The 23,703-nt window shown below is 33.5% G+C and overlaps 1 protein-coding gene across 8 annotated transcripts in view; it reads left to right on the plus strand.

Annotated features, from left to right (window-relative positions):
• The window catches only part of LOC114335103 (kinesin-like protein unc-104), a 380,719-nt gene that overhangs the window by 280,511 nt on the left and 76,505 nt on the right, over nt 1-23,703 (plus strand). For all 8 annotated transcript variants that reach the window (XM_050655714.1, XM_050655720.1, XM_050655713.1 and 5 more), the window contains one exon: nt 20,429-20,701. In XM_050655714.1, the coding sequence (XP_050511671.1) occupies nt 20,429-20,701 (273 nt within the window). The remainder of the gene's footprint in view (nt 1-20,428; nt 20,702-23,703) is intronic.

The raw sequence follows: 23,703 nt of genomic DNA on the forward strand, positions 1-23,703 counted from the left end.
ATTTAATTATAAAATACTTTTTCTGCATTTACGTTTAATTATGTATTCTCAGTTAAAAGTATACAGGGTGTAACAACAATGCAGGTCATAAATTAAATCACATATTCTGGGACCAAAAATAGTTCGAATGAACCTAACTTACCTTAGTACAAATGTGAACATACAAAAAGTTACAGCCCTTTTGAAGTTACAAAATTAAAATCGATTTTTTTTCAATATATCGAAAACTACGTATTAGAGATTTTTTATTGAAAATGGACATGTGGCATTATTATGGCAGGACATGTTTAAAAAAATAACAGTGAAATTTGTACACCCCATAAAAAGTTTATGGGGGTTTGTGCCCTTAAACCCCTCTTTTTTTGTACGTTCCAATTAAGTTATTATTGTGGTACCATTAGTTAAACACAATGTTTTTAAAACTTTTTTGCCTCTTAGTATTTTTTTAATAAGCAAGTTTTTATCCAGATGCGGTTTCTTTTTTAATATGTTTACATAAAAATTTTATGGGGTTTTGTACCTTTAAACCACCCAACTGTTTGTGTACGTTCCAATTAAACTATTATTGTGGTACCATTAGTTAAACACAGTGTTTTTAAAACTTTTTGCCTCTTAGTATTTTTTCGATAAGCGACCTTTTATCGAGATGTGGCTTGTTTTTAATATGTTTCAAAATATACTAAAAATATAAATTAAGCATAAATAAATTTTCAGAATATCAGGTCTCTATAACCGTACTTAACCAACCATATACAAAAAATATGTGGTGGATTCGACAAATATTCAAAATATCTCGATAAACACTGGCTTATCGAAAAAGTACTAAGAGACAAAAAAGTTCTAAGAACATTGTGTTTAACTTATGGTATCACAATTTAACTATAACGTACACAAAAGTTTGGTGGCAGAAGGGGGGGGGTTAACATAACAAAAACCCCATAAAATTTTTATGGGGGCACAAATTTCACTATGATTTTTTAGATGTTCCTGCCATAAGAATGCCAAAGGTCCATTTCAATAAAAAATCTATAATAGTTTTCGATATATAGGAAAAAATCGATAAACATTTTGTAACTTCAAAGGACTAGTAACTTTTTTTATGTCCACATTTGTACTAAGGTAAGTTAGGTTCAATCGAACTATTTTTGGTCCCAGAATACGTGATTTAATTTTGTTACACCCTGTATATAAGGTTCTTTAACTCCTAATAGTGCGGCAGATTCGTGCAAATATTATAAGAATTGTGCATTTAATCATAGATGCATATAATTTGGAGTGACCAGACACCTCGTAACGCGACAGTTCGTGACCGGACAGTTGGTAACGGACTATTCGTAACAGCGACAGTTCATAACGGCGACAGTTCGTAACTATACAAATTCGTAACGGACAATTCGTAACGTCCAAATTGATTTACATATTATGTTTATTTTTGTTAACGTGGAAACTAACTGTTATTACAGTTATAATTGAAATTATGTTTATCAATTTAACGAATCTGTACGGATAAACATGTTTAACACATTTTATATTTCGTGTTTCAGAATATTTAAAAGTCTTTAAACACAAACAAATATATTAAATACATAGAAACTTTTAACATTATTTTTAAAATTTTATCACTCTTATTGTTCCTTAAATTTGCATATACCTAGACAAAGGAACAATGAAGTACCTACTTAATTCCTGAAATCTTTAATCTGACAACCGTCTTTAGACATTCCAAACTTTTTAAATAAATATTTTGTAAAGGATAGATTATAATTACCTGCTATTATAATAAACCTTGTGATTGGTAATAGCTTTGGGGTACTCAATCAACGGTTATAGTTGATAAGAGGGATGGCTTGTAATAGGTACTTTAATACTTGGTTTAACTACTTTTATTATATTCTGAAACACGAAATATGAAATGCCTAAAAAATGTTTATCCTGATGCTGATTCGTTAAATTGATAAACATAATTTCATTTATAACTGTAATAACAGTTAGTTTTTACGTTAACAACAATAAACAGAATAATTCAATTTGGAGGTTACGAATTGTCCGTTACGAATTTGTATAGTTACGAACTGTCGCCGTTACGAAGTGTCGCCGTTACGAACTGTCGCTGTTACGAATTATCCGTTACCAACTGTCCGGTTACGAACTGTCGCGTTACGAGATGTCATGTAACCATAATTTGGACCACATATACTACACATATAAAGGTTCAAATTTAGATAGGAGGCCATCTCAGATACAAAAATGGCGGTGATTCAAAATGGCGACTATACATATGTGACTAATAGCACGATAACTTTTGAACGAGACTTCAGATTTCAACCAAATTTGATATATAAGTTCTATTTTAGATGTATAAGATCGAGGTCTTGAACCGGAAGAATCAGTTTACCAGAAGTTGTGTTTTTCCTGGTTTTTATGTAAAAATATGTTGTTTTTTTTTCAATTAGTTCACCCTGTATGTATTAATTTTTCAAATAGTTAATACGGCCATTAAAAAGGGCGTAAAAATATTTTTTAAGAAATATTTTTAACTTTTGAGTTATGTTAATTACCATTTATTAAGTGCAAAACGTATCTTCACATGTACCTATATGCGGCAGATTCGTGCAAATGTTATAAGAATTATTGTACATTTAATGGTAGAAGCATATAATTTGGACCACATATGCTACACATATAGAGGTTCAAATTTAGATACGAGGCCTTTTGTTCCTTTTACAAAAATGGCGGGCATTCAAAATGGCGACTATACATATGTGACTAATAGCACGATAACTTTTGAACGAGATGTCAGATTTCAATCAAATTTGGTATATAGGTTATATTTTTGATTAGTAATATCGAGGTCTTCAACCGGAAGAATCGGTTTACCAGAATTTGTGTTTTTACTGTTTGTTTTTATGTAAAAATATGTTGTTTCTTTTTCAATTCTTTCACCCCGTATATATTAATTTTTCAAAAAGGTGATACCGGCGTTGAAACGAGCGTAAAAATACTTTTTAGGAAATATTTTGAACTCCTTAGTTATATTAATTACCATTTAATACATGCATAACGTATCTTCACATGTAGGTACCTATGTGCGGCAGATTCGTGCAAATAATAATATAAGAATTATTGTGCATTTAATGGTAAAAGCATATAATTTGAACCACACATACTACACATAGAAAGATTCAAATTTAGATATGAGGCCATCTCAGATTTAGTCTTTTACAAAAATGGCGGGCATTCAAAATGAATCTGCCGCCCATAGGTACATGTGAACAAATTATGAATGTTCTTTGGAAAAACACTTTTTTAAAAAACTAAACTTCACAATTAAAACTTTTATTTCGACAAACAAAGATTTTAGATACAACTCAATAATTTAAAATCAGACTTTACTTTAACATTTAAATTAGACTTTTATTTAGAGATTTTAATCAGACTGAAAAATATTGATTTTTACATGGTGTTTTATAATTTTATAATTGCTGATCTTGCTGTCCAATACGTCGCAATTAGGTCCAGAATGTTCAACGCTGCGACGCGGCGTAGCCTCGTGTTGATTCCACGTGGTAGAATATACTGGATGGTAGCGGTCGTTGTACTATAACTACTCCATCCCCTGAAGAAGTTTTGTAAGGGATGAACAAAACTTTTGGATTGGCATCTCTTGGAATTTCGTTGCTAGAATTTGTTTTTTGTATCTGTAACATATACAAGGCAAATAATTTTAATAAAAATCTATACAGGAGTTAACCAAAAAATGGCTATGGCTATGGTTCCATAATTTTGGGTTATTTTTTCTGGATGTTCTTCTTCTTCTTCCTTCGGAGAGTTTATGGAATTTTTCTAAAGGGATGTGGTCTATCCTGAATGGTTTGAATTTCTGTAGTCCTAATTTTTGGGAAGTATTCGCGATTTATCTGGAACGTTTGCTCTTGAATTTAATAACTCTGGATATTTTGAAAAGTTAAATTTATTTTTTTCTTTATCATTTTTTTTTGTTGTCTGTTAGTAATCTAAATCCTTGCTTCTCCCAGGTTGAGGGGAATTATTTCTGGTTTGTTTTTCAGTTTCTTTGTCTTTAATTTCTTTCCTATCGTCTGGCTGATCTTGTGGGGAAAGTTCCGAATTAGTTTTTGATTTAGGTTGATGTTTTATGTTCTTCTTATGTACTGTAGCTTTTGATGTTTTTACAGTAACTTCGTTATTTTTCTTTATAAGTTTTGCAGAATATCGTGGAAGTAATTTATTCCTAGTGACTGTTTTTCGGGTATAAATTTTTGTGCTTGGTTTATACGTAATAGGGTCTTGTCTCGATTTGTTTCTATTTTCGATGACTTTATTTTTATTTTCTTGCATATGCTGATTTACTTCCTTGTATAATTCCTTTGTTATCTCTCTATGATTTTGAATATAATTATTCAGTATTACTTTCTGTATGTCAACGTCAAAGGGATCTTTTGCGTCGATATGGCCGTTTAATATGTCAATGGGTCGTAACTTCGTTGCGGAATGTATGGAATTATTGTACCCAATTATAGCGTATAGCATTTGTTCTTTTATCGGGAGCTTTGCCTTGGTGTTCCTTAGGATTCGAAGATGTTCGATTAATGTAGAATGAAATCTCTCAATCATCCCGTTGGATTGCGGATTCTCTGGTGTCGTATAGTGGATTGAGATTTTATGGGAGTCTACAAATTCTTGTATTACTCCATTTTTGAATTCCGTACCATTATCGGCTACTATCATTGTTGGGAGTCCATGATGGGTTATAAAAATTAGTAGGGCGTTGAGTACATTGATTGCGTTTCCTCCATTTATTGGATAGGCTTGTCCATACTTCGAAAATGCGTCTATTATGGTTAGAAACTTCTGTCCATCAGCCTGGAATAAATCGATGTGAACTATTTCCAGTGGTTTAGTGGGAGTTGGTGTAACCATAAATTTTGGTTTGGGAGGAAGTCTGTCATATTTATTTTCTTGACATATATCGCAGAAGTTTATGATATCTTCTATGTCTTTCTTCATATTAGGCCAGTAATATTTTCTTCTTATTTGGCTTTCTGTTTCAGCTATTCCTCTATGGTTCGTTTTACCTTCATGATAGTTTTTTTATAATTTCCTTTTGTTGTTCTTCTAGGTTAACATCTTCCAATAAAAGATTACATTTTACTAAGTCATATGCGTTGTTTTTAAAAGTTTTTCTGATAATTTCGCAAATTTCTGCAAAAATTTCTTCTTCTGCTTCAAATAAAATTGCATACTTCTTTTTCGGGTTGAGATGTTCCTTAAAAATTTTTATGGTATCAGCTTTTAGCTGATCTTTCGATAGCTGGATATGGTAACGTCTTTTATTCGGAAAGGTTTGTATAATTGCTGGAGGTCGTGGATTGTAGTTGACGATTTTGACTATAATTTGGTTATTGTAAAAGTTAAGTGGTTTTTCCGAAATAGGTATACCAAGAATTGGGTTTTCTACTGCTGTATGTATTGTTTCATTTCCGTCTTCATCCATGTTTTGATCTTCGTTTTCAACAGTGTCTTCTGGGATGTTTTGATCTTCGTTTTCAACATTGTCTTCTGGGATGTTTTTTTTGATTAATTCTGTTGCTTTTTCTTCTACAATCTCGTCGATTATTCGATCTGCATCTGGATTATTAGTCGTTGACCATCCATCGTCTTCCATGTCTACTAAGTCGTCAAAGACTTCCTTAATTTGTGAATCGATGTCCTTAGTTTCCTTTGTGTGAATTTCGATTCGAGACAGTGCGTCGGCATTGGTATTAGCTTTTCCTTTTTTGTAAATTACCTCGTAGTCAAATTCTTCTAATTTTAATCTCCAACGTACTAGTTTGGAGTTGGGTTCCTTTAGGGAAAATAGATATTGCAAGGGACGGTGGTCTGAAAGTATTTTAAATTTCCTTCCAAATAGGTAGGGTCGGAAATACTTAGTTGCCCACACCATTGCTAGCATTTCCTTTTCTATTGTTGAGTATTTGGTCTCAGTTTCATTTAGTGTCCTGGAAGCGAAGGCAATTGGTTTATCACTGCCAACTGGTCCTTGGGAAAGTACTGCTCCGATAGCAAAGTTGCTGGCATCTGTTGTGAGGTTAAACGGTTTGGAAAAATCTGGATATTGCAATAAAGGCTCATTCATTAATAATTTCCTGCATGTTTCAAAGCATTCTACGAATTCGGGTGTATGTTCGATCTTTGCGTCCTTTTTCAAGCATCTTGTCAGAGGTTTTGTGATTTTTGCGAAGTCTCGAATAAACTTTCTATAATATCCCAAGAGTCCAAGGAATCCTCTAATTTTTTTTTTGCTGTTTTCGGTATTGGATATTTTTCTATTGCTTCAATTTTCGCTGGATTCGGTTTTATTCCTTGTTGTGTGACTACGTGTCCCAGAAAATTAACTTGCTTTTTTAAAAATTCGCATTTGTCAACTTGGATTTTTAGTCGGGCTTCTCTTAATCGTTGGAATACTTTTGTGAGATTTACTATGTGTTCCTGTAGTGATGTTGAGTATACTATTACGTCATCCATATAGACGAGACATATTTCTCCTTGAAGTCCCTTCAATACGTTGTCCATCATACGTTGGAACGTGGACGGAGCGTTCTTAAGTCCAAATGGCATTCTTAAATATTCATAGTGTCCATTTTCCACATTAAATGCTGTTTTGGGAATGTCTTCTTCAGCCATCTCGATTTGATGAAATCCGCTCGCTAAGTCGAGGGTCGTAAAATATTGACATCTTCCCAATTTGTCCAAAATATCGCTAATGTGAGGAATTCTGTATCGGTCGTCAATTGTCTTCTCGTTGACCTTTCTATAATCTACCACTATCCTCCACTTTATTTTACCGGATGAATCTGGTTTCTTTGCCACAATCCAAATGGGCGAGGACCATGGCGATTGGCTTGGTCGAATGATCCCTTGCTCTAACATTGAAGAGATTTGTTTCTTTACTTCTTCTTTGTGCACATACGGATACCGGTATGATTTCGTATATACAGGCTCTTCATCCTTGGTTTTGATGTGGTGTTTAACTTCGTTAGTAAAGCTGAGAGGAGTGTCTGGTTGATGAAATATATCGGAGAATTTTCGGCATAGTTGACGAACTTGATCCTCTTCTTCTTCGTTAAGATGTTCGGTTTTAATTAAGTCGTCGATATCTTGTCTGTAGTCTGGTCCGGAGGTTGTTTCCATAGAATATATATGGAAATCTTGAATGTCTATTTCCTGGCTTTCGAGTGGTTCCATAAGAGAAAGGTGAATGGGTTCTGACGTGAAGTTGGCAATTTCGGTCCAGGCGAGGTGGTTCTCGGCGTTAGTAAGGGCTTCTCGTACTACGACGCCTTGTACTTTTTGAGTTGGAATAATGATGGTTCCTTTTTCTTCTTTGACTGGAATTTTGACTTGGCTAATTGAATTTGGTTCCAAATGGATGGAATAAAATTGTGTTTTGTTTGTTTCATAATATTTGATAGGGATTGTAGAATCTTTTGTAACTAGAAGTGATTTAGGAAAGTTTAATTGGGCTTCGAAGAGTTTTAGATTATCGAGGCCAATAAGACCATCGAAAGTTTTGTGAAACTTGAAGAGATAAAATTTCATTTTGCTGTCAGAATTAAATTCTGAAAATGAAGGAATTTCAGCACAATATTTTTGGGAATAATTTTGAAAAATTGATGTGACGACGAAGGGTTCGTGTTTTATATAATTTGGAAAATATGAAGAAGCTATTTCTGGATTAAGAAATGACTTTGTGGATCCTGTATCGATTAAAAGTCGTAAAGAAGGCTCAGAAATTTCAATGTAAGGTAGCTCCTTCTTGTCGGGAAATGAATGAAGTTCAATTACGTTTCGGCTGCTTCTGGTGGGTCCTCTCGAAAATTTACGTTTTCTTCGTATTCGGTTGGTTGATTTTCGTATGTATCTTGTAGAAAATTGTCGTATTCGGGTTCATAGTAATCATTGTAGTCGGCATTCTCTTCTTGCTCATCTCCGTGGCATTGTATATTGTAAAGTTCTTCTACGGTGAATTTTGGTTGTGCTCGGTAATTTGGTGTAAATTTTTGACGGCCTCCGGTTGTGGTTTCTGATATTCCACTCATAGGTGTTGGTCTAGGCTGCTTTGGCTGTCCGGGTTTGGGTGCCCATACATTTGACTGGTTCTGGTTCCTGAATGCTGGAGGGTTTGAATTTTGTCTAAATTGGTTGAAGTTTTGTTGTCGATGTGCTTGTTGAAACTGATTCTGTGGGTAGAATTGCCTGATTGGTTGCTGCCATTGCGGAGGTGCAAAATTTTGCTGTTGATAAAATGGTTTTTGGACAGGTAAAGGCATTTGCTGTCTCTGAGGTCGGCGTTCTTGATAATTTTCGCTTCTTCCTGATGTTGAAGGTTGACTTATTTGATTTTTTTGAAGATATCTAACATTATTTTCTTCCTGTACGTATTGTATCGCCGTAGCTAAACTTCCTGGTCTCATTGCTCTGATAACAGAGCCCATTGGTTCTCGTAGGCCTGCTAAAAATGTTGTAAGAGCTTGTTGACGGAAAAATTCCTGTTTGCTTCTTTTAATGTCGGCATTTACAGTATGTAATTCTAAGTAATTGTTGATACAGCTTAAAAGTCCCATTATTTTTTCGTAAAAATGCATGATAGATTCTGTTGTTCCTTGTCTTAAATTTACTAGGTCTCTTGTAAGCGAATTTTCGTCTCTTTGGTCTCCAAAATTTTGAATTAATGCATTTTTTATTTCGTCAAAAGTTTCGCATCCATATACGGATATAACTTCTTTGGCTCTACCTGTTAATTTACTTATAATACCATGAAGCAAAAATTTATTTTGGATATTAGCTGCATTTAGTCTATCATAATAATGGTTTAGAAGTATTGTAGAAACTTTAATAAATTCATGTAATTCATTTGGGTTTCCGTCGAAATTTGGAAGAATGCATAAATTTTTCACGTCAAATTGTGGAACTGCCATATTTAAAAAAAATTTCAATATATATAGTCAATAGTCAAATACGTATAGTAATTTCAAATATATCAATCTTAAACTGCTTATTATTTATCTATTAATCTCTAGTGTTTATTAATATATAGTATTTATTAAGCTATTCAAATTTTTCTTCATTCCTAATTAGAAAGTCAACGAGTACACACGTTGTCGCTTTATCGTTTGCTGTAGGTAGATATTTCTGATATCTACGAGTTTTTTTTTCTTATTACTAGTTTGTACTAATTACCATGTAAACACAAAGAAATATGTGATATTTACGAACAATTCAGTGTTGTTTTTTAAAAAACTGTGCATCGTAAACTACATTAATTGAACAATTTGATTATCCAGTGGCGTAACATCATACCAGGTAACTGTTATTCTTTTATCACTTTATCCACAGAGTCCTACTAGGACGTCTGTTGCATTAATAAAATTTACGTGTAGTGGTTTTGGCATCCAGGACCACTCACAAAAATGACCTCAAATAACTCTCAAATAAATTTACAAACTAACGTAACAATGAATAAGTCTTATGTCGCCGCAACCTTAACTAAACCTGCACCTCCATCGTTTCCTCATAAAAATCAAGCCCTTGTCTTACATGCACTTCCAAATGTCGTTCTGTTTGAGTATATAAAAGCTATAGGTGACATTGTTACCCCCAAGAATATTACCTTTGCATCTCGAATTTCTAATAATCGTATTTGTATTTATTTAACCTCCGTTGCAGTAGTCGACGAACTTCTGAGTACCCACCAAAGTATTACCATAAACTCAATAGTTGTCCCTATCAGACGACTTATTACTCCAGCTAAACGTATCCTCATATCAAATGTATCGCCCACAATACCGCACCTTATAATAGAAAAAGCACTTAAAGATATCGGATTACAAATAGCTTCTCCTGTATCATTCGTGAAATGTGGCTCACTTAGTGATGATTATGCCCACATAATGAGCTTCCGAAGAGTCTCTTATGTTATTCCTGATAACGAAAACTTTTCAATTCAAACCTCTATCTTAATAACTTACGACAACACGCCAAATAGAATATTTGTGTCTACTGACAAATTATAATGCTTCTTATGCAAACAAGCTGGCCACACTGCTGACGCTTGTACAAATGCTCCAATCACAGTAACTCATACCGAACTTTCTACACCCGCTACCCCCGTATCTCTTCCCACCGATATATTATCTCCAACGGAAAGCAGTCATATTGAAACTAATTTACTAAATGCAACTTCTTCCGAAATTCCAAGTACTTCAACACAAACTGACATTACAGAGTCACCACCCCTCCTAACACACGGCCATAAAAGACCCATATCTACTGACAGCAATGCAAGCACCCCACTTCAAATTTCTCCGGTCACTACACCGGATCTAACTAACAACCAAATGCCTCCACCCTTGCTTGTCAAAACTAATACTCCCTGTAAACGCAAAAAGAAAAAATCCAAAACAACAATAACAGAAGAACATAAACTAACAGTCAGTTCACTTAATGCAGTTCAAGGCATCTACAAAAATAATTCATCGGAACTAACTCTTACCGAAACTCAGTTTACAGCTTTCCTAGAAATTACATATGGCATCCCAGATCCACTTAAAGAAGCTCTTAATTTCACTTCTAACATTGAAGGATTACTAAACGATTTATCACTTCTCCATTCAAAATCAACTGAGAGGTCTTTTAAAAACCGCATTACTAGACTACAAAAAAAAATTAAACGACAACTTAATCCTGATGACAATGACAATATGAGTGCCTCGTCTGACTACCAAACTGAAGATGAAACCACCTTTCCTATTTCTGAACAAGCTCTTCCATCTTCACAGTTTTCTACCTCTCAAGCTAACTAAAACTCGCTTTCAAAATAATTCAATGGAATTGCGATGGATTTTTTCCTCGCTTGGAAAGAATCCAGCAATTAGTTGCCGAAGAACAACCTGAAATCATATGTTTACAAGAAACTAATTCCAAATTATCCAAACTTCCTAAACTAAAAAATTTTGAAGACTATCACTATGTTCGAACTGACTGCAATAGAGCCAGTGGTGGAACCTCAATTTTTGTTTCCAGCGAACTATTTTCATCTCACCTCTCTCTCACCACCGAACTTGAGGCTATCGCCATAACCGTATGGTGTCCAAATAAGCTCACTATTTGTAGTGTATATATTCCACCCAACCACTCACTAAAGGAAATTGAACTTCTAGACCTTATTTATCAGCTTCCTACACCGTACATTCTAGTAGGCGATTTTAATGCTCATAATTCTATGTGGGGATCCAATCATACGTCAAATAAAGGCAAAACTATCGAGAATGTAATTAACTGTACAGGCTCTTGCATATTAAATACAGGTTCTAATACACATTTAAATTTTTCCTCTGGGACGTTTTCTTCGATAGATCTTAGCTTTAGTGATCCCAAATCTGCACCTTTACTAACTTGGAAAGTCTCTGATGACCTTTATGATAGCAATCATTATCCTATCTTTATATCATCTAATATTCCCAATACTGAACAAACTCTGCCCAGAAGCTACTGGCGACTTAAAAATGCTGACTGGACAAGTTATACATCCCAAACAGATATCGCATTTCCTTCTCTCATACTATCAGATAATATTGATAATAACATATCATTAATCACAGATATCATACTTTCAGCTGCCAATTCGCACATTGGCAAAAGTACTATGTCACATAAACAAAAAAGAGTTCCTTGGTGGAATACCTCATGCCAAAGCTCTGTAGAACAACATAAAGTGGCACTAAAAAATTATCGAAAAAATAAAAACCCCGAAAATCTCACAACATTAAAAAAAGCTAGAGCCAAGTCACGGTTCATTATAAAACAAAGTAAAAAATCTTCTTGGAAAAACTATGTATCTTCTATTAACGAAAATACCAATCCTACTGATCTCTGGAAAAAAATACGCCAAATCCAAGGCATCAATACAAACACTAAAATCTCTAGTCTTATCTCAAATAATATTACTATCAGTGATAATCAAGAAATTGGCGAAACCCTAGCAAAACACTTCGATACAAAATTTAAAAGCAAAATAAATTCTTCTTTACTTGAGCCATTAGTCAACACCCTTCCTCCATGCTCTTCCGAAACAGTTAAGGATATTACTTATCTGAATTCGGCGTTCTCTTACGCAGAACTTACCTCGGTCATTAACACTTTCAAAAACACTGCTTCTGGCCCCGACGATATTCCCTATATCTTTATAAAAAAACTATCCAACTTAGGTCTCCTTAAACTTCTTGAAATGTTTAATTTAATCTGGTCATCCAACAAATTTCCCAACCAGTGGCGAACCTCAATTATAATACCCATTAAAAAACCTAACATAGCTCGCTCGTCACCCAGTGCTTATAGACCAATATCACTCACTTGCACCATGTGCAAAATCTTAGAAAAAATGATTAACAAAAGACTTATATGGTTCTTCAACAAATATAACATAATTCCCAAAGAACAGTCAGGTTTCCGACGAAATCGCTCGACTCAAGATAATCTAATACTTCTCCAAAGTCATATTTCTGATGCTTTCAACAAAAGTCAGGAAGTCGTCGCTGCTATATTTGATATCGAAGGCGCCTTTGATACTATTAGCAGGCAATCTATACTGAACAAACTAACCTTTTATAATATTAAGGGTAACATATTCAATTTTATACAAAATTTCTTATCACTTCGATCGTTTAGAGTGTCTGTCAATGGTATTTTTTCATCAGTTCACACTCAAACCGATGGGGTACCACAAGGATCAGTATTAAGCCCAACTCTTTTTAATCTAGCAATAAGTGATTTATGCTCTAATATACTTTCCCCCATTAGACATGTCTTATATGCAGACGATCTAATAATTTACTGCCACGGACGATCTATCTCTACAACTTCTAAGCTCATTCAATCCGCAGTAGATACCCTCATTAAGAAAACAAGCTCCATAGGCTTATCATTATCATATACAAAATCAAAAATAATAAAATTTAGTAGACGACCACCATCACCATCTCCTAGTATTACGATTGACAAAGCTTATCTTCCCTCTGTCAGAGAATGTAAAATACTCGGTTTAACGTTTGACTCACGACTTACCTGGAAGCAACATATATTAGAAATAAAAGGTGAAGCTCACAAAAGACTAAATATTATCAAAACTCTTTCACACTATCAATGGGGTGCAGATGAAAATTCTCTTCTGAAGATATATAGATCTGTTATTCGTTCCAAACTGGATTATGGTTCTTACATATACATCTCTGCTCCTAAAACATATATTAACCTCCTAAATTCAATACATAACACAGCTCTCCGCATTTGTATAGGAGCTTTCCGATCTAGTCCCGTAGAGAACTTATATTGTGAAGCAAATGAACCCCCTCTTTGGATTAGACGGGAGCAGCTGCTGCTGTCCTACGCAGTATCTGTTTCTTCTAATCCCTCTAACCCAGTATATCCTCTTTTTGTATCATCCGCGAATAAACTGCATGACCACTCTAAATTACCTTCGATAAAACCCGTCCCACTAATTTTGGCGCAGTTACTTGATGACATTTCTCTATCACAAATAATTCCACTTCTCCCAACCCCTTATCCTCCTTGGTCTATAGTCATTCCTCATATTAACACATCACTCTCAAGATACGATAAATTTACAACTCCGAGGGAACTCATTAGGAACAGTTTTAAAGAAATAATCTCTACAAAGAAATACGACTTAGTTCTGTATACTGACGCTTCAAAAAATGATACAGGGGTAGGCTGTTCTGTTACAACGTCACATAATCTTATCACGGCATCCCTTATCCCCCCTTTTTGTAGCGTTCATACTGGCGAATTATTCAGCATACTTCAAGCTATCAAAAACATTTCTCTATCAAATAAGCAAGTTGCTATATGCACAGACTCTCTAGCCTCAATCCAGTCTATCCAAAACATATTCACTGATCATCCTATCGTCCAAAAGATCCATGACCATTACCAACGTATCCTTTCCCAAAATATAACAGTTACTCTGATCTGGCTACCATCTCATATTGGGATAGAAGGTAATGAGCTTGCAGACCACCATGCCAAGATTGCCTCAACATCATCTGTTATCGCCGATAACATCCAAATTAGCAAGGATTTAAAAGCTTACATTAAAAGAAGAACAAGAGTCCGATGGCAACAACACTGGGACACCAACTGCTCAGCTTTACATCAAATTCAACCGCTAATCGATAGTCCTCCTATTTTTGGACCTACAAGTTTGTCTAGAAGAGATCTTGTCGTGGCAAGACGACTCCGTATCGGGCATACAAAATTAACACATGGTTACCTAATGTCATCCAGCAACCGACCTAATTGTGAAAGCTGTCAATTACAACTGACAGTGAATCATGTTCTCACCGAATGCCTCCAATATTCTGCCAGAAGACTATTTTTTCACCTCAAAGACAATATACGAGACATACTAAATAATGCGGATCAAATCAAGTGCGCCATAAAATTTCTAAAAGACATTCAGTTGTATTATAAAATATAATTTTCATTGTACCATATTTTTTTGCATTGTGTAACATATTATTTATTGTAATATTGTTGTAACCGTTCTTGTGCAAGTGGCCTTAGTAGCCGAGCACATTAATTTTAAATAAAAAAAAAAAAAAAAAAAAAAAAAAATTTTCTTTAAATAAATTTCTAAATCTGGCTCTAAAGTCAATCTAAGGACTTAGAGGAGATATTTCTAAATTATTTTAATTTTTCTATTAATTTATTCAAATCTTTGTTTTTATCTTCTTAATCTAGCTCTGATTCAATCTAAGGACTCAGAGGAGTCTGATTTAATAATATCTCTTTCAAAAATTAATCTTCTTAATTCTAAGTAATAATAAAAATCGCTTACAGGATAAAGACGATGCCGATGTGCATTCCTTTGCTCCTGAAGGCTCCTAACTTCTATTTCTAACTGCTAATTCCCTCGGGTGAACTCTGCAACGGTTTCCCTGGGGCTGGTTCTTGGAACAGTGGACAAACACTTAAAAGTGACGAGGATCTGTAAAGACTCTTCCACTTCCGTACTGACTCTGCGCCAATTATGAATGTTCTTTGGAAAAACACTTTTTTAAAAAACTAAACTTCACAATTAAAACTTTTATTTCGACAAACAAAGATTTTAGATACAACTCAATAATTTAAAATCAGACTTTACTTTAACATTTAAATTAGACTTTTATTTAGAGATTTTAATCAGACTGAAAAATATTGATTTTTACATGGTGTTTTATAATTTTATAATTGCTGATCTTGCTGTCCAATACGTCGCAATTAGGTCCAGAATGTTCAACGCTGCGACGCGGCGTAGCCTCGTGTTGATTCCACGTGGTAGAATATACTGGATGGTAGCGGTCGTTGTACTATAACTTACGTTATGCATTTATTAAATGGTAATTAACACAACTGAAAAGTTCAAAATATTTCCTAAAAAATATATTTACACTCTTTTCAATGGCGTTATTATCTTTTTGAAAAATTTATATATATAGGGTGAAAGAATTGAAAAAGAAACAACATATTATTACATAAAAAAACAGTAAGAACACAAATTCTGGTAAACCGATTCTTCTGGTTCAAGACCTCGATATTATTCATCAACAAAAGAACCTATATACCAAATTTGGTTGAAATCTGACGTTTCGTTCAAAAGTTATCGTGCTATTAGTCACATATGTATAGTCGCCATTTTGAATGCCCGCCATTTTTGTAAAAGGAACAAAAACTGAGACGGCCTCGTATCTAAATTTGAACCTTTATATGTGTAGTATATGTGGTCCAAATTATAAGCTTCTACCATTAAATGCACAATAATTCTTATAATATTACCACTTATATAGGTACATGTGAAGATACGTTTTGCATTTATTGAATGGTAATTAACACAACTAAAAAGTTAAAAATATTTCCTAAAAAATATTTTAACGCTCTTTTTAATGGCGGTATTAACTTTTTGAAAAATTAATACATACAGGGTGAAAGAATTGAAAGAAAAACAGCATATTTTTACATAAAAACCAGGAAAAACACAACTTCTGGTAAACCGATTCTTTCGGTTCAAGACCTCGATCTTATACATCAAAAAAAGAACCGATATACCAAATTTGGTTGAAATCTGAAGTCTCGTTCCAAAGTTATCGTGCTATTAGTCACATATGTATAGTCGCCATTTTGAATCCCCGCCATTTTTGTAAAACGAAAAATCTAAATTGGCCTCCTATCTAAATTTGAACCTTTATGTGTAGTATATGTGGTCCAAATTATATGCTTCTATCATTAAATGCACAATTATTTCACATATCGGCTGCACTATAAGTGGAGCATAGAGCTTTTGTAAAAACGCGCCATAGGGTTATATTTTGCGCTAAGGCCTTCACCTCATTCCAAGGCTTTCCTTGACCTCTTATCTCGTCCATGATAGATCTTCTCCAAGTTTGTACTGGGCAACTTCTTTTTCTTTTTCCTTGTGGATTCCACGATAGGGCAGTCTTAGCAATACTGGAGCTATTTTTTCAGAGTGTGTGACCGGCCCAAACCCCACTTTCTGGATTTTATTTCATTCTCTACCCTCTTTTGTTCGGTCAGGTGTAGTAGATCTTCCTTTCTGATGGTATTAGGCTAGAGAATACGAACAATTATTTGTAGACATTTATTAACAATGACCTGCAGTTTGTCTGTAAGGTTTTTTGTCACTTTCCAGGTTTTGACATCCGTAGAGTAGAATAAACATGACATTCGACTAGAATATTCGGATCATTGTTCTTGTAGTACTCTAAGCACCAAAATTAACGCACCACCTTAAAAATGGGATATTTTTGATGTCTTATATTTCCTAAACCTGTTGTCCAATTTTAGTGATTTTTTTAATATGTAATAGCTTTATTCTTCAAGAATATCGATTTAATAATACTGTTGCTAAACACGTAAGTGTCATTGTATACCGGGTGTAACAATAATAGTGTGTTTTTTCCTCAAAGTTTGGAACACCCTGTGGAATATTCTGGCGTATATAAAATATTGAAATTAAAACTCAGCTGTAGCCTTAAGTTGTGCTCACTACGGAGAGCAATGGATTGTATCCTCGCTCCGACCCTTGCTCCCTGGTATTTATATTCGTTATATTCGTGAATTCTCGCATTTAAAATAATGTATTTATTTTACATAGCGATCGATAATATAGTTTCGATCGCTATGTAAAATAAATACATTATTTTAAATGCGAGAATTCACGAATATAAATACCAGGAAGCAAGGGTAGGAGCGAGGATACAATCCATTACTCTCCGTAGTGAGCAAACCCTTAGGCTGTCTTAACATTATGATTTTTCATTAATTCGCTTATGTTGGATAATAAAAAAGTTAGGTACTTTAACAACTAGCAACGTTCTTCATCAATACAGGTTGTTTCTAAATAAGTGCGACAAACTTCAAGAGGTAATTCTGCATGAAAAAATAATGACCATTTGCTTTATAAACATTTGTCCGCAAATGCTTCTTTTCCGAGATACGGGATGTTGAATTTTTTCTTACAAACTGACGATTTATTTATTGCTCTAAATCCGGTTGCGATATGCAAATGAAATTTGGTAGATTTTAAGAGGAAGTTATTGCGCATTTTTTTGGCATACAATTAAGAATATTATATTCACCATTGGCGTGCATACGGGTTATGTGACCCGTAAGCACGCCAATGGTCAATATAAAATTCATATTGACGATTTATCTAATTTTAGTAAATTGTAGTTGTTATTTATGTTATTTGCTGTTGATATTATTCTTCTTTTGACTATATGTAAGCTTTATCCATAAAATTGTAAAAATTTTCAGTGACAATAAAGCATATTTCTTTCTATTCTTAATTGTATGTCAAAAAATGCGCAATAACTACCTCTTAAAGACTACTAAATTTTATTTGCATATCTCAACCGGTTTTAGAGCAATAAATAAATCGTCAGTTTATAAGAAAAAATTCAACATCCCGTATCTCGAAACGAAGCATTTGCGGACATATGTTTATTAAGCAAATGGTCATTATTTTTTCATGCAGAATTACCCCTGAAAGTTTGTCGCACTTATTTAGAAACACCCTGTAATGATGAATAACATGGCTAGTTGTTAAAGTACCTAACTTTTTTATTATCGCACATAAGCGAATGAATAAAAAAAAATGTTAAGAAAGCCTACGGCTACAGTTTCGTTTTAATTTCAATATTTTATATACGCTACAATATTCAACAGGGTGTTCCAAACTTAGAGGAAAAAACACACTATCATTGTTACACCCGGTATACAATGACACTTACCTGTTTAACAATAATATTATTACGTCGATATTCCTGAAGAATAAAGCTATAATATACTAAAAAAATCACTCAAATCGGAAAACAGGTTTAGCAAATCCGAGACATTAATGCCTGGTTGCACCAACAGATCTTAAGCTCCAGCTTAGCTAAGCTCTACTTATAGATAGGGCCTCCTTGAGTATCACTTACGTTGCACCATAATTTTAGATTCTTACCTTATTATCAATTATATATATTATTATATTATGGTATTCTTATTGTAATATATTAATTCTTATGATATTCTCGACTTAAGCCTAAGATCTGTTGGTGCAACCGGGCATAAAAATCTCCCATTTTTAAGGTGGTGCTTTAATTTTGATGCTTAGTGTATAACTAATAAATGCCTTATAAACATAAAAATTAAACAGAAATGTCACTATAAAATGGCTTGTTTTTTACTTTCTAAAAATAATAAATAACAGTAATCTTTCTATAAATATTTCAAGAAATATTCATTCTTACCTGAATTATTCGATTCCATCACAATCACTTTGAAAAATAAGGTGATTATTACAAAATGTCACAATTTTTAAAAAGTTTAAGAGAACAAAAACGGCTATACTTCGTCTAATTTACTAACCGTTGCACGTCATCCGCGTCATAGCCTGTGACGTCGCATGATACCAACACGAAATATTTGGCGGTAGGTGTGTTCTTTTTTAGAATCATTTTGCCGAGTACACTGGAATTACAGCCACTAGACATATTTTATTATATACGCGTAGAAATAATATTTGAAGATTTCTATTAATGTTAACCTAAAGAAATACACAATATGTAATATGTTTCATTTAATTTGTATAAATGGATTATAAAGCGTTTTTATGAAGCACATTTGTTCGGAACACACTGTAACTGTAATCGAACGAAGGTGACATTTTAGAATAAATTGGTAACATTTATTTGACAGTTGCGGTGATGACACTTCATATTTGTTTATATTCTTTATTATAAGTATCTGTTCTATTATACTTACTGTTCTTATTATTTACTTTACTATAAAAAGATCCTCTAATATAAAAATATAAATTTCACCTAGTTTTATCACGACTTGGAATAATCGAGGTGTCTGACAACTTTTTTAGTTGTATTGTAGACATATACAAAGAAACCTATCGGCTTCTCCCAAGAGTTCGGAGTCGTTTTTTAATAATTATTAACAATGCAGTGCAAAAACGCTTGCACTGCAAATCTAAATGATTATAACTTAATTCTTGTTCTCTATTTCTTAAGTTTTTATTTATTTACATTGAATATTCATTTGTTTTGCTGTATAATCCACGTTTACAATAATTATGTGATCTATTTGATTTAAAATGGATTCAGGATTTTTTTATACTTTGGCAACTATGTCAGCTTAGATCTCTGGCGTAGATAATGACGTGCAACGGTAAGTAAATTAGACGGACTGTACATGCGCTCGCACATGGAGCGGGGATAGTAAGTTTTTGTTAAGACAAACCATAATGTGTCTCTAGGATGTGTTTTGAATTTTTTACGTTACTTTTGAAATTTGACTTTTAGCCGTCTAATTATTTAAAATCAACGTATGTGCGTCCTCTTGAGATTCTCCCAGGAACGTTTCCCAGAAACAATTATTAATCTTTCTAAATTATCGTCACCTCGGCAAACCCCATGACCAAAGAACATATTGTGGACAGCCTTTTTTTAATGTCAAGTTGGTTAAGAAAGCTGTCGTAGGTATGCGCAACATTCTTATTCAACACCACATCTCAAAGGCATCAATTTTTTGGCGTTCTTGTGCAGGACGGGTCCAGGTTTCTGCCCCGTATAGAAATATTGATAATTCGAGTGCATTCACCAATCTCATCTTTATTTTTTGAGAAATAGATCTGTATTTCGAAATTTAATTAGGCCGCTCATCATATTTCTTGTCATACCAATGCGTCTCCGAACAGTATGCTGAATAATCTTTATTGATTTTTTATTAAATTTCATCTTGATTTTTATTGTTTTTTTTTAATTTTTGTCTTGAATTTTAGGTTTCGGATCCTGTTCAACTGAAAACAGCATCAAGAGTAATATTGGGTAAAAATCACGTGTTTAGATTCACACATCCGGAAGAAGTAAGAGAACTAAGGGAGAAAAATATGATTACTTCAGAACACGTAGACTGGAACTTCGCACAAATCGAACTTTTGGAAAAACAAGGTGTAGATCTCAAAGCAGAAATGGAGAAAAAGTTAGTTACACTAGAAGAGCAATATCGCAAAGAAAAGGAAACTGCGGATCAACTCTTTGAAGAACAGCGAAAGGTATGTATATCCTTCTTAGGGTGCCTGTCCGTTCCGAACGTTGGCGATCATTCTGGCTATGATGATTTTGTTGGTTGCTATACGGAATAGCATATGTACAGCTGGTTCCTAAAAAAACTGATACGACTCTTAAAGCGTATTTTGTAGAAAATTAAGCAGTGTATTTTGAAGGATAAAATTTATTATTTACATTCTGTTACTGTCACTGCCAAATCTTAAAATTTGTCAGATATCTTATTCTATTTTGTTTATTATAAATTAATAAATGAAAATAGTTTCTGTCCTTGTGGGATCGGTACTCGCCGGAGGGACCGCAGACGTTCGGATACAATTAGCGTCTCTTTGCAAAGACAATGACGTCGACTTTGCAAAGTAACAAGACACTTACTCAACACACACACTACACATGACACTAGCTACCTAACTGTAAAAATTTACCGTACCTACCATACCAATGGCCATTCGTTGTCGAGGCATTAGCTAAATAAAAAAAAACTTATTCTATTCAACCTCAAAAAATGGCTCCACATGCTAGCAAAGAACTAAAAGCAAGAATTGTAACGAAATAGGGAACTTGCACTAAAAAATTTTTTTGCATAAAATTGTTAATTTATGTTTAAAAATGTTATATTCAAAATATTACGTCTTAACAATGAATAGTGTACGTACAACATCTGATCAAAGTTCCGCGCCTAAAATGTCTGTTTCAAACAACTTCAAAAGCGCGAGCTTGGGTCTGACGTCACAGGCCACATTTATCGTTTTCGCCCGTTTGCTTTGAATGCAGTTTGCCATTGCCAGTTGTGCGTGTCGAATAACTGTGACGTTTGCTCGGTATTTATGTTATTGTATTTAGTGTAGTTTAGTGTATTTAGTGTGTAATATACTTTATCAAAATGGAAAACAAATCTGCGCAATATATGCGCAATATGTAATATACTGTATAGTGCCTGGATGCACCTGGATGCATCAAAAAGTTCTTTTTTATGAAATTACTTTTGTCGTTTCTTGTGTTGAAAAAAGAAACAAGTAACTTAAAAATAAACAAAACTTAGTAATAAAAGTAAGAGTAACTAAAAAGTATTGGTGCTACTATAGTATGCGGTCTACAGTCATGTTTCTACTATAGCTTGCGGTCTACCGAGGGATGCTGTGTGAGTATACCCTATTCCACGAACATACGCCTGTTTTGGATTACTTCGACAACGAATATTTTACTGTGCAAAATAAGAAGAACGAAAGTAAATTGCAAATTACATTGTTGTTTATTGGAATAATTATTAGCGCCATTTACTTTCGTACTTCTTATGTTGTACAGTAAAATATTCGTTGTCGAAGTAATCCAAAACAGGCGTATGTTCGTGGAATGGCCCATATAAGCTGATATGATAAAGATATTAACTTGTAAAATTACAATAATGATTCTTCTTATTTATGCGTATTATTAACTTTGTAAAGAAGGGTTTTGTTGGCTATCGGTACGTCTGCTAATCACCATAATCTTTTCTCAGAAGGATTTGAACACAATAATGAAAGGCTCCAGTAGGTACTAATAAACATTACAATCAAATATAATAAATTTCATAAAAATTTAGTTTCTTTATTATTATGCAAATTACACCGTAATCTTTTCCAGTATATACGAAATCCTTCGATTAGAGTTAGGTAGATGAAACCCACGGGGAAAACCGTTTACTATAATACATATAATGGTACCAATTTCAGTTTGAAACTAAGCTGATTGGGGAACTACTTACAATATATAAGATGAACATAAATAATACGTAGGAATTTTCAATTAAACGACGATTAAAATGAACTGTTGTACTTAATCGCTTTCTTTTGAAAACCCCTCGTGAGTAATAATACTTATACGTTATAAACACATTAGTAATTTCTAAAGATTTATAAAATTTCACTTTAAAGTAAATAAACTGATTGTAGAACTATGCAAGAATACAAATAATAGCTGGTAATATCCATTTAAATACGATTAAAATGTAATACACCCGTAATACCTAATCGTAGACGTAGATGACTGTGGCCTCTGACGTCAGACCAATAGAAGGACGTTCAAGAGCCTCCTAAGATATTTGAATTTTATAGCATTTTCAAAGCGCCGTAATTAGCGTACGGGTTAAAAATATTTGTTTTTTTCGCATGCAAGCGTTTTAAGATCATGTTACCTTATGTTTTTTAATATTATTTTAATATTTAAAAATTTATGCAAGTTCCCTATTAGAAGATGTTTGGTCACTATCTGCCATAGCGAACCATTTTAACGTAAGCAGAACAACAGTTTTAAAACAATTCTTACTTTAATATATTGTTGAGTTAAGTCGTTTGTTTTATTCCTTAATAATATTAAAAATAATAACAACAACCCTATTTTATGTAAAAACTATCATTTGTATCGGTGGCGCCCAAAATCCCGACAGCCAAAATCCCGACGACCAAAACACCGACACGCCACAATCCCGACACGCCAGAATCCCAACAGGCCAAAATCCCGACATGCAACAATCCTCGCATAAGCAAAACTCCCGACAACTACATTTTGAATATTTATTGTTTCCCTTTCAAAGGCAAAACCAAATCATATTATAGAGTAGTGAAATTGAAAAATTAATTACTTACTAATAAGTACGGGTACTAATTATTATTATGTATTTTAAAATAAGAAATTATTAAACACTTTATTTTATAATATAAAAGCTATACTTACTGAAATGCAAGGTTGTAAGTGACATGATAATATCTATTATATGAAAGTAAACTTGAATTCAGGATATGATTATACATATATTATTGGACTATATTGGCAAAAAATATAATTTAATTCATATACCCATGTTAGAAATTTTATTTAGAAAATTAGTTCAAATATTAAATGGTACATACTTTTGTTTATAGTACCTAACAAAAAATAAAAAACAGATGGCCATAAACAAAAAACCAGAAATAAATGTAATCATATGTTAAAAAAGAACTTATCAGACCTG

The sequence above is a fragment of the Diabrotica virgifera genome, chromosome 7 (assembly GCF_917563875.1).
Source record: "Diabrotica virgifera virgifera chromosome 7, PGI_DIABVI_V3a".
Taxonomy (NCBI): domain Eukaryota; kingdom Metazoa; phylum Arthropoda; class Insecta; order Coleoptera; family Chrysomelidae; genus Diabrotica; species Diabrotica virgifera.